Source organism: Balaenoptera borealis, assembly GCF_965194805.1.
Source record: "Balaenoptera borealis genome assembly, chromosome: 2".
NCBI lineage: Eukaryota > Metazoa > Chordata > Mammalia > Artiodactyla > Balaenopteridae > Balaenoptera > Balaenoptera borealis.
Genome location: NC_138867.1, coordinates 128711984 through 128724560, shown reverse-complemented (window position 1 = coordinate 128724560; position 12577 = coordinate 128711984). Strand labels below are relative to the sequence as shown.

At 38.1% G+C, this 12577-nt stretch overlaps 1 protein-coding gene across 2 annotated transcripts in view; it reads left to right on the top strand.

Annotated features, from left to right (window-relative positions):
• The first annotated feature begins 378 nt into the window (after window positions 1-378).
• The window catches only part of DCTN4 (dynactin subunit 4), a 31587-nt gene continuing 19388 nt past the window's right edge, over window positions 379-12577 (top strand). Inside the window, exons 1-4 of one of the 2 annotated variants that reach the window (XM_082381515.1) lie at window positions 379-865; window positions 3319-3389; window positions 5598-5776; window positions 11151-11194. In XM_082381515.1, coding sequence (XP_082237641.1) covers window positions 731-865; window positions 3319-3389; window positions 5598-5776; window positions 11151-11194 — 429 coding nt within the window. In that variant the 5' untranslated portion in view covers window positions 379-730. The remainder of the gene's footprint in view (window positions 866-3318; window positions 3390-5597; window positions 5777-11150; window positions 11195-12577) is intronic. The other variant, XM_082381516.1, reaches the window with a different exon arrangement.

Below are 12577 nucleotides of genomic sequence, written 5' to 3'. Positions count from 1 at the left end.
CACTAGAAAAATGTAAACGACACCTAGCAACATTGTTCATTCATTGATTCCACTCCTTCATTAGGCAATACTTATTGAACACCCAGAGTATAGACTTAGTCCTAATGCTAAATATGCGAAACCCGAAAATGAATGAGATATGGCTTCTGCGTGGAGGAGCTCAATCTAAGGAACTTCAAACGAGATAACGTCCGTGAAAGTTTCCTATAGGTCAGCAGCAAGACTGTCAGAAGCAAGTGCTGGTGTGGACTCTTAGTTTTCCAGTTCCAAGGAAACTCTGTCTCAGAGACCCTCCCTAACTTCCGGATGTTTGTCTGGAAGGTGAGGGCGGTAGAGGCAGTGTTAAATAAAACGGAAGAGCAGCCTTCCTTTCTGTTAGATACAAAGGCAAGGAGCGCACTGAGTCTGTCTGGATTTCTTCTGCGACTCCGTACTTGTCAAAAAAAGGTCTAAGCTCAGCCCGGACGGCTGACGCTCACAAAAATGGTTGAGGGGGAAGATGCAGGCAGGGGGGAAAAAAAAAAACAAAAAAACAAACAAACAAACAAACAAAACACCTGGAACCCCAGCTGAGCATGCGCACTTTGACTTTCTTCCGGCGCAAAGCCCCCCTAGCTCGGAAACCTTACGTCAAAGTCTACGTTGAAAGACACAGGGAGGGAAGCCAGGGAAACGCTGACTCTCGAGTCACGTGATGCGACGAGAGCGTCGTTGACTCCTCCCCCTCAAGATGGCGTCGTTGCTGCAATCGGAGCGGGTTCTCTACGTAGTCCAGGGAGAAAAGAAGGTTCGGGCCCCGCTCTCGCAGCTTTACTTCTGCCGCTATTGTAGCGAGCTGCGGTCGCTGGAATGTGTGTCTCACGAGGTAATGCAGTCGTCCCATGAAGAGTGTGTGTGTGGGGGGAGGGGGGAAGGCGGTTCCTGCTAGTCACCGAGCCCAGCGGGTGGTAATTTTCCTAGCATGTTGATTGGCTCTGCCTTCCGTCACTCAGATTTGCCTGTGATTTAATTTGCTTATACGTACGTAATTTGTCACTTGGAAAGGAGGAGCGGCCTTGGGTGGGGCTGAGCGGCCCTTCTGTTCTAGAGCGCCCTCTGGGACAAACTTGACTTTGGGGACCCTGGCCATCTCCTGGGGCGGGGGTTGGTAATTGGGTGGGTCAGGGGAAAAAAGGTATGGGGGTGCTTAGTTCAGGCCACTTGAGGGGCGAGGTATCGTCTTTCCAGCATTGACTGAGGGAGTGGGGAGGTCCGCGGGCATTCTCATCCAAGCCCCTCCCATCCTGGAAGTTCTGCCCCTGCTTGGGCAGAAACTGGGCCTTCTAACAACTGCCTTGTTCTGTTTCCTGACCCAGCCCAAGGCCTGCAGCAGATAAGAGGTTGGGATGGGGTGAGCTGAGTGAAAAGCGCTTACAATCGGGTCTGTCGTTTAAGAAGCTCAAAGTGTTACATTCATGGCGCTTCTCCTGAGGGTACATTTCTGACTTTCACTGGCGCAAGTGGGCGTTGGAGGCGGGATTGCTCAAAATGTAAAAGACCCCCGGAAAAAAAATCACCAAATAACAAAACCCCAGAACTTCTGCAGCACTTGGAGCATGCTGTTCATTCAGTAGGCTCTGCGGATTAAAAGACGCGTTAAGACGTAAATCTTGCTGTTGAGTAACTTGCAGTCTCGTGAAGGAAAAGCTGATTAGTAATAATACATAGTTAATGCTTATTCAGTACTTTCTATATGCCACGTGCTTTACATAATCTTTAATCATCCTACAAATTAGAATGGATACCTTTTTTAAAAAACCACTTTACAGTTAAAGAAAGAGGCACATAATGTTTGCGCTGGGTCACACAGCCAAAAATTTGTGGTTGGGAGGGGGGCACCAAGATTTGAAACCAAGCAGCCTGATTCAGAGGACTTAAGTGAGGATCCCTGGACGGTTAAAAATGCATATGAGAATATGTCCTATACTATAAGCCATTTTACACATTATGAATAATTATTATTTTATTGGGAATATTTTTCATACTGTTAAGAATAGTCAGAGAAAGCAGTTAAATAACACAAGAGAAAAATCAGTGCTGTATTATATACATGATTTTTTTTTCTCCATCTCCATTAGCACTTTGTATGCTTATTCTTTGGCAGGTCCTTTCTCTTTAGGATGCTGTCCTAACTCCACCTCCAGAATTTATTGGATTAGATTCTCATTTGGTGATCATTAGGGAGCTGAGTCTCCATGATCTGTAAGGATCTCTTCAGCTAGGACATTCAGTCTGTGACTGCATCTTTTACAGACTGGTGTGCACCTGTGAAATGGAGGCCATTAGGGTGTGGGGAAGGATGATGCTAGTGAAGGCTGAAGCAGTCCAGAAATTTCTAATGACAAGCCTGGGATTGGAGCTTCACATGAAGGGATGAGCATAATTTGGAAAGGGGACGGGGAGGAATGAATTATATTTTGCCTTTTATGATAGTAAGTGCAAATATAAGTTAACAGTATTATATTTTGTGTTCCTGGAGACTTATTTGAGCAGTAACTTTATCTTTTCAAAGGTGGTTCTGTTTATAAGCAGATGATGAAAAAAGAAAACAGTTTCTGTCATAGTATTTATGTTCAAGTGAATCTGTCCATCTGCAGGTGACTAGAGTTCTAGAATTATCAAATAGGATCTACTACATTAAAGAAAATATTTAGTCCTTAAAAAAATACAATGAATTTAATTTTTGTACTATGTTTTTGCATTAAATGCAGTAAGACTATGTTGTTAACTTAGTAGTTTTAATTTGCCATTTAAAAATCTCTAATTGGTTGGCTACAGCTGACTTTGTAAATGTTAATGTATGCTTTTCTTCAGTGAACATGTAATACCTCAGTAATGGGAAAACTTTTAAAATCTCTTAACAGTTTGTGTGGTCAAGTTATTGCAGTCACACAAAGCTAGACTAGATAGAAGGATATTTGATCACAGCCTCATAAATTGGGTTATTTTATTTGTTAATCTATTTAGATTATCATAGAGATCTTCTTTTACATAAACATGTTTTAACACATCTAATACATAAAACCCTGATGAAAGGGAATAGGAAAGACCAGAAAGGAAAAATAGAAGGATTTCAGGAAATCCAGAGGTTAAGAAAACAACAGGTGATTGAAGAATAAACCCGATGCTGAAAACAGTCCAGGTTCTTTGCCAGATCAATGATCTCTCACCTCTGCTGCAGAATAATGTATTTTAAATTTCACTAATTGGCATAGACATATATACAAGCCAAGCTAAATGTCTTTTCCTCCGATTTTTTGATTTCTTGTTTCTTTCTAGGTGGACTCTCATTATTGTCCCAGTTGTTTAGAAAATATGCCATCGGCTGAAGCCAAACTAAAAAAGAATAGGTAAGACTGGGATCAATTTTTTCTATTTTCCCCAACTATTTTTTTAATAGCTGGTAAAAAAGCACATGGAATTAACTCTCATTTTTAACAAGCTGTTTTTCTTTTTTTAGCATCACTTATGCCAAAGATGAAACTTTCATTTTAAAAAAATAAATTGTATTTTAGAACAGTTTTAGACTTAAGAATTACTGTGAAGATGATACAGAAAATTCCCATTACTCCTTACCCAGTCTCCCCTATTGTAAATGTCATATATTAGTATGGTATATTTGTCTCAACTAATGAACATTATTGGTAACATTATTATTAAATAAACTCTATATTTTATTTAGATTTCCTCAGTTTTCCCCTAATCTCCTTTTTCTGTTCTAGGATCCTATTCAGAATACCCACATTATATTTAATAGTCATGTCTCTTTAGGCTCCTCTTGCTGTGATATTTTCTTAGACTTTCCTTAGTTTTGAGGAGTACTGGTAAGATATTTTGTAGAATGTCCCTCAATTGGAAGTTGTCTTATGTTTTTCTCATCAGCTGGGGGAATGTGTTGTGGGGAGGAGAAACACACAGGTAAAGTGCATCTCTCATCACATCATATCAAAGGTATATACCACCAACATGACATCACTATTGATGTTAACTTTGATTACCTGGCTTGAGCTAGTGTTTGTCAGGTTTCTCTGATGTAAAGTTTCTCTTTTTTTTTTTCTTCTCCTTTTCCATATTGTACTCTTTGGAAAGAAAGGCACTGTTATAGCCCACACTTAAATAGTGGGGAGTTATGATCCCCTTCCATGAAGGCTATCTCCATGTATTACTTGGAATTCTTTTGTGTGGAAGATTTTTCTCTTCTCCCCTTTTTATTTATTTAGTCATTTACTTCAAGCAGTATGGGCTTGTGAATATTTATTTTATACTTTAGGTTATAATCCAGTACTACTTTTTTTTTTTTTTTAACTCAGATTGTTCCAGCTTTGGCCATTGGGACCTCTTTTAGTAGACTTCCGTCTCCCTTTGGCATACCCTCGTCATTATATGGCAGTGAGGAGGAGGGAAGTGTTATTCAATTGTTTGAGAACTTTCTTACTTACTCCAGGCTCATCCTCTATATTTTCTGCTCCAGTCCTAGAATTAGCCATTTCTCCAAGGAGCCCTGGTACCTTTTATTCGAGATTGGTATTGCAAACCAAGATCTAGGTAGTATTAAAAACCAAGATTGGTATTAAAAACCAAGATTTGGTATTAAAAACCAAGATCTAGTACTCACTGCTACTGGTGCCATTTTGGTTTTTAGCATGGTGTGGAAGTCCCTTGTAACCAGTCACACCTCTGTACCTCCATGGATATGAACCACTGTTTTGTCTTTCCTGTCCCGGAGAAACAGCTCCTTGTAAACCAGTTTTGTATGCTTTCCATACATTAATTTTGTCATTTAATCCTCAAAATATCCCTATGAGGTGGGTACTGTTATTGTCCTTATTTGAGGATATTATCTGGTAGCAAAATATCACAGAAAATTGGAGTTATGGAATGGAACGTCAGAACAAGTCCAGGACTGGAGGTGAAATCTTGATAATCTCAGATGGTGGGAAAGTTAAAAGCAACAAGGCATGGGGGAGCCTGTAGGGGAATGTTGAGTGTTTCACTACGAAGAGTAATGCCTAAAGAGAGCAGAAAGCCCTGAAAATGCCCCGCTTCTGAAACATTTCATCTTGGTAGCATTGTTTGGTATCTGTTTCAGCTCTCTGGCACAGCAAACAAGCAGTTATTTTCCAAACCCAGTTTCACAGCTTATTGTATTGTTGCCTCTCAATTTTCCATTGTGCAATTGGTCTGTCCTCTCTAAAGTCATAAGCTGTGACATTTCTCTGTCCCACAGAAATCTTTGTGGTCTGTAAAAAAGTCTAAAAGTTAACTCCAGACTGTTAACAGTGATTCCCTCTCTGGAGTAGGATTGGGTCATGCTGTGACTCTTCAGGAACTTTGATGATGATTGAATTTTTAAAAATAATTATCGTAATACTTTTGAAATTTTAAAATGAAGTTTGTAGGAGCCTCTTCAGAGTACTTTTTAATTTCTTTTTGCTTGAGAGCCGCCCTTCCCTTATAGTTCTCTCTTGAATTCCTAACATGTAGAACAATGTCTGGCACATAGTAGGTGCTCAGTAAATATTTGTTGAATGAATCAATGGTTGTTTGTCGTGTCCTAGATGCGCCAACTGCTTTGACTGTCCCGGCTGTATGCACACCCTCTCCACTCGGGCAACAAGCATTTCCACACAGCTTCCAGATGACCCAGCCAAGACCACGGTGAAGAAAGCCTATTATCTGGCCTGTGGATTTTGTCGCTGGACATCTAGAGATGTGGGCATGGCAGACAAATCTGTGGGTGAGTGAGGCGGACTTCAACATGAGATTTTGTGAAATCGGCAGTGCTCTAATTGCACACAAATCATTATTTCTGTTACCTGTTGGGAGGTAGGCGATAAATTCAGAGTATTTTGTCATTAAATCTTCTATGTTCCCACATTCTCACATGGACCATGATGTTTCATCTGAGACTTGGTAAATTATTTCATTTTCTTAAAGTTGGTAAAATAGCATTTATAAATCTGATACTTTTTTAGAATCAAAAGATTAATGTTCTTCATAAAAAATAAATGCTCCTGATGGTAGAACACACCATGAACAAACCTAAAAGATAAAAGTCACAAAGCTTGGATCATATATAACAGTCTAAAGATAAATAACCAAAAATAAGGAACCCTTAGAAATCAGAAAGCTACCCAATAGAAAGAAAGAAATTGTCAGAGGATATGAACAGCAGCTCTCAGAAATGGAAATAAAGATGGTCAATGACCAAAGTGTGCACAAATCATTGGATCTTTTTTCTTGCACACAACTTGGTGAGGTGATTTTTTTTAAGTCAATAAATATGCAAAAAGATACGTTCAGTTTTGCTAATAATCATGAAAATGCAAATTAAAACTTCGTCCATTGATTTGGCAAAATTTTAAAAATCTGGTAGTATGACAAGAATATGGGAAAATAGTTGTTTTGTCTGCTGCCATTTTAGAGAGCAGTTTGACAACATTTATTAAAATTTCAAATTGCTTTTATTCTTTTACCCAGAAATTACATGTCCAAGTACCTATCCTGGAGCATTCAAACACATGCTCAAAGATACATCTATATGTATCATAAGTGAAACAGAAAAGTTATGTATGTTTGGACCTAAAGAAAACCTAAGGTATTAAATTACCTCTCCATCATTTGAGCATTTCAAAGCAGAGGTTGCATTTACCTTTATTAGGAAACTTCCTTTATTTTTTCATATCCTGTACTCCATGGTTACTATCAGAGAGTAGAAACACTCTTTATTACAATCAGTTGAAAATCTTGAGTTGCTGTTTATTTTTTATATAAACAGCAGCACTGCTAACTCCCCATTGTCTTTTTTCTTTCTGAAATTTCATTTGTTTAATTTTGTGAAAACGTTTATTGTTAAAAATTCCCATTTTTACATTTCCATTCAAAATATCTACTTACTATTTACATGAGGAAGCCAATTAAAAACTCATTATGTTATTTGACATAACTAAAATGAAGATGGACTTCAGCTGAAAGTTTTCTACAGATTCTTACATAGTTTGGAAGTAAATATGGGTGAAGTTCCTTTAGATTCAACTCTATTCTTAAAACTTAATCCTTGGTTCTCTTGAGTTTGCCCTTTGGTTTAGAATGCTTGAGCTCTTGGTTGTTTTTCTAACTTCATAAATTATGTTGATAAAATACTATTCAAAGACAAAAAGTTAACTAAACAAGTCCCTTAAAAATGCTCATTGGTGGGTAGGCGTTTCCTGAAATGTGATTTATATTGGAAAGTTTCTGTAGCATCTTCTTAGATTGTCAGTAAATATTTGTGTGTGTGTGTGTTTTAATGTCAGTGTAGCAAGTAAATTGTTTGAATTTGTTTATGAATTTATGTTAAATGTAAAAAACAACCTCAAAGTGACACTTAGTTCAGTGAGTTAAAGTGTATTTTTTCCATGTTTGTATTTTGTTTCTTTTTATCAAGTTAAAGAAACGAAGCCTAGAAATCCAAATGGATTTCTCAGTTTGTTACTCTGTAAGTGCTTTTTTAATATTTTTTGGACTGTAAGCTATTAGGATTGGAGAATTTATTTTTCAGAGTTTAAAGGCTGTGCTTGTTTCTAGAAATCTAGCTCCTCTAGGGTATCTTGACAGTGATAATTGAATACTAGGAGTTCTTAAGGAGTACAGATAATTTCATTTCTTCCATGATGTCACTGGTGTCTGGGAAGCCCTGAAACCACTTTAGTTACAACTATTTGTTTATTTTTAAGTAAGCCATTGTGTCAGTAACGTGAAGAAACTTTTTAATGTCTCTCAAATTTATATTTAGAATAAATCACCAGTTCTAAAAACACAATTAGGTAAAACATTCAGATTTTCTAAAATATTACTAAAACATTTCTTTCACATAATTATTTTTCATAATTGCCTTAAGGCAACTTTTAAAATATAAATATTGTACTTAAGGATGTTATTGCTACATTTTCTTGCAGGGGGCTATAGTGTCACCTTCAACAGGAGTCCTTTTTATTTGGAAAAAAAGTTATTTTTAATTATACAAATAATACACTTTCATGAACTTATCACGCAGCTTAAGAAATTAAACATAACCAAAACAGTGTAAGCCCATTGTATAGCCTTCCCCCCACTGCATCTGCCTTCTTCTGCCTTCAAGACAGAGATAGTCATCACAATCCTGAATTCAGATGGTCATCAGTGTCCATGCATGTTTTTGCACTTCTTCATGTATGTATGTAGCCACTAGCAAAGAATGCTTCTCAACTTGAAACAAATGGAACCATGCTTTGTGCATCCTGCTACAATTTATCTCTATCAGGTTTGTGGTATGTAGTTGTGATGGTGGGTGATTCATGCATCACTTACCACAGATTACTTCTTCATTCTTCTTCACATTTAGGTTGTTTTCAGTTTTTTGGTTCTGACAACAGTGCTGTTAGAAACATTCTTGTGTGTGTTTCCTGTCAGAAGAGCAAGGGTTTCTCTGTATAACAAAGTAAAATTGGTGGTTTTAAGATGTGTACATGTTTAGCTCTCCAAAATGGTTTACCAATTTTTGCTCCCACTAATAATATATGAGTAGACTACCCATTGCTCCAGATCTCCGGCAGCTCTTAGCATTGTTGGACTTCTTTCAAGTTTTTCCAAACTGATGGTTGTGAAATGTCATCTCATTACAGTTTCTGCACCCCCCCTTTTTTTTTGATTAGCTTTATTGAGATATAATTTACATACAATGAAGCTCACCAATTTTAAGTGTAAAATGCTTTGATTTTTGTCAGATGTGTATAGCCATGTAGCCCCCTCCACAATCATAGAACATTTCTGTTACCCCAGAAAGTTCTCTCATGCCCCTTTGCAGTCACTTCCTTCCCCCCACCTCCTGGCCCCTGACTACCACTGATTTCTTTCTTTCACTGTAATTGTGCCTCTTCTAGAAGTTTATATAATTGGAGTAGTTTAGTCTGTTTTGTCTGTCTTCTTTCACTTAGCATAATGCTTCTGAGGTTCGTTCGTATTTTTGCTTTTTATTTTTGAGTTGTATTCTATTGTATGGATATACCATAATTTGTTCATTCATTCTCCAGTTACTGGACATTGAATTTTTTGCAGTTTAGGGCTCATATGTATAAAGCTGGCTATGAACATTTGCCTAGAAATCTTAGTGTGAATATGTATTTTCATTTTTCTTGAGTATATACCTAGGAATGGAATTGCTGAGTCCTAGGGTTAAGTGTATGTTTTCCTTGACTGAAAACTGCCAAACTGTTTTCCACAGCTGTACTATTTTGGGTCCTCACCAGCAGTGTAGGAGAGTTCCAGTTCCTCATCAACTATTAGTATTGGTTTTTTTCTTTCATCTTGGCCATTCTAGTGAGTGGGCAGTGATACCTCATTGTGGTTTTAATTTGCATTTTCTTAATGTGCTTGTTTGCCATCTATGTATTTTCTTTGGTGAAGTGTTTGTACAAATCTTTTGCCTATTTTTAAACTGAGTTTTAATCTTTTTATTGAGTTGTGAGAGTTCTGTATTGTGGATACAGGTCCTTTGTTGAATATATATTTTGCAAATATTTTCTCCCAGTCTGTGGCTTGCCTTTTTATTTTCTCAGCTGTGTCTTTTGAAGAACACAAGTTTCTAATTTTTTTTAATTTTTATTTTAATTTTATTTTTGGCTGCATTGGGTCTTTGTTGCTGCACTTGGGCGAGCTGCGGCGAGCGGGGGCTACTCTTCGTTGTGGTGCGTGGGCTTCTCATTGCGGTGGCTTCTCGTTGCAGAGCACGGGCTCTAGGCATGTGGGCTCAGTAGTTGTGGCTCGTGGGCTCTAGAGCGCAGGCTCAGTAGTTGTGGCGCACAGGCTTAGTTGCTCCTTGGCATGTGGGATCTTCCCGGACCAGTGCTCGAAACTGTGTCCCCTGTATTGGCAGGCGGATTCTTAACCACTGCGCCACCACGGAAGCCCTACAAGTTTCTAATTTTCATGAGGTTCAGTTTATCAATTTTTTATTTTATAGTTGTGCCCTTTGTGTTCTAGTAAAGAAACTTTAGCCTAACCCAAGGTTGCTAAGATTTTCACTTCTGTTTTCTTCTAGAAATATTATAGTTTCAGCTCTTACATATAAGTTTATTACCATTTCAGGGTAAATTTTGTAAATGTTGTGAGGTGAGGGTCGAGGTTAATTTTTTGTAAATTGTTACAGCACCATTTGTTGAAAGTATTCATTATGGTTTTACTTTCAGCTTTCTGGAATAATCTTTTCCCATATGATTTGTGCTTTTGTCTCTTATGTAAGAAACTCTTCTCTAAACTGAGGTCGTAGAACACAGAAATTGCCCAGTGTTGCAGATACGGGCAAGTTCTCTGGAGTCAGACTGCCTGAGTTTGAATCCTGGCTTTACCGCTTACTATCTCTATGACTTTGGGCAAGTTATTTAATTCTCTGAGCCTCAATTTCCTCATTTGTAAAATAAGACTAATAATGAGAGTCCCTACCACAGCGCGTTATTTTTTTTTTAATGAATTTATTTATTTATTTATTTATGGCTGTGTTGGGTCTTTGTTGCTGCACGTGGGGGGCTTTCTCTAGTCGCGGCAAGCAGGGGCTACTCTTTGTTGCGTTGTGCGGACTTCTCATTGCGGAGCACGGGCTCTAGGCTCTGTGGCTTCAGTAGTTGCAGCACGCAGGCTCAGTAGTTGTGGCTCGCGGGCTCTCTAGCACAGGCTCAGTAGTTGTGGCACGTGGGTTTAGTTGCTCTGCAGCATGTGGGATCTTCCCAGATCAGGGCTTGAACCCATGTCCCCTGCATTGGCAGGTGGATTCTTAACCACTGAGCCACCAGGGAAATCCTCAGAGGGTTATTATGAGGATAAAATAGAGTGTGATACATTTCAAATACCTGGCACAGAAGTTATACATGTGTTAGTTGTAGTTGTGGTCCTAATGGTGGTTATTATTATCACCATCATTATATTTAAAGAAAAAATTTCATTCTGAGCCCTTCGGTCTGTATAATTTCTAGGATTCTTTCTTGGAAATTCTGTGATTTTATGTTTTTAAGCTTTATTTTGTGGCCTGCAGATGACCTGTTTTTGTGAAAATAAAATCAAATTATGTAAGTCTTGTTTAATATTCCTTTATTTTGCAGCTAGTGGTGGTTGGCAGGAACCTGAAAATCCTCACACGCAACGGGTAAGTAAAGGGTCATCAGAGAGAGGATGAAATGAGAAAAGATGAAGAAAAAGACCATTTTATCAGTGTATATGGCATATGCTTATAAATCCATGATGTGTATTTTGGTGTTTTTTACACTTAGAAAGTGCTTCTCGTTGTAAGACATTAAATCACAGTGGCAGTTTTTTCCAGTCTGACTTAAGTTAATAGAGAAACCTAGGTGTAGTTTTAGTTCTGTACTCAGGTTGTGAATTGGAAAAGGGAAATGATACGTTTCTGTTTTCCACGTACCCACCAACTATGTTAAGGGTCCATTTGTTCTCAGAAATATCATCAACATATAAACATTTTAACTCTTGGAAACACCACTAATTTGGAAGATGCCATTGGACTCAGTAGTGGTTGCTTATAGAATCATGATTTAGACATCCTTTAATAGTTCACAGTGAATTGATCTCTGCAGTATACATTAGAACTGATTTTGTTGCCCCTGGAAGTAGAATATTAGAGAGATGATAAAATGCTATCGAAATGAAGTTGTACAGACTGCAAATTAAATAGTAATTTATAATTATTCACTTATGACATCAGCAAAAATTAGAAATACTGAAAATATCTTGGATGGGAATGTATGGAATTTGACCTTTTCACATATACTATTGTTAGTGTAAATTAGTACAGATTTCTTGGTCTCTCAGCAGTATCTACTTCCTGGACTCTGACCTACAGAAATACTTGTACTTATGCACAAAAATATGTATATTCATTTATCAAACACTTATCAAGCATGTGCTGCAGACTGTGTGTCAGGGATGGTGCTGAACAATAGGGATACACGGTCCTTACCCTCATAGAGCTTAAGTCTAATGGGAAAACAAAAATCAATTAAATAATCCCCAGATAAAGGAAAAACTCAAGGTAATATGAAGGAGAGAGAAACTGTGCATGTGGGCATTTATTAGGGGGAGTTTCAACTAGGTAGGTCCACATCTGAGGATTGCGCTAGGATCTGAGGATGACAGGCAGAGAAGGGAAAGAATTCAGGGCGGAGGAACAGCATAGGCAAAGAGCTTGTAAGTGGAAGGAGCAAAGCAAGTTATAGACAAGAAGGCGAGTGTGCCAGAGTGGAGCATAGCAGTAGGTGAATGGAGAAAAGATCTGGGGTCAGACTGTGCAGAACCATGTGGACCAAGTTAAGGAGTCTGAGAAGCCTTTAAAGCAAAAGAGCTGAAAGGATCAGGTTAGTGTTTCTAAAAAATAATTACTGCTGAATTGAGAGGACAAGAGTGGGTACCAGGGGACCATTTAAGTGCTCTCAGAGGAAATGGTTAAATACCTTTAGGACATCTGTACCGTTTAATAAGATGCAGCCTTTAAAAAGAATGAGGTAGATCTATTTGT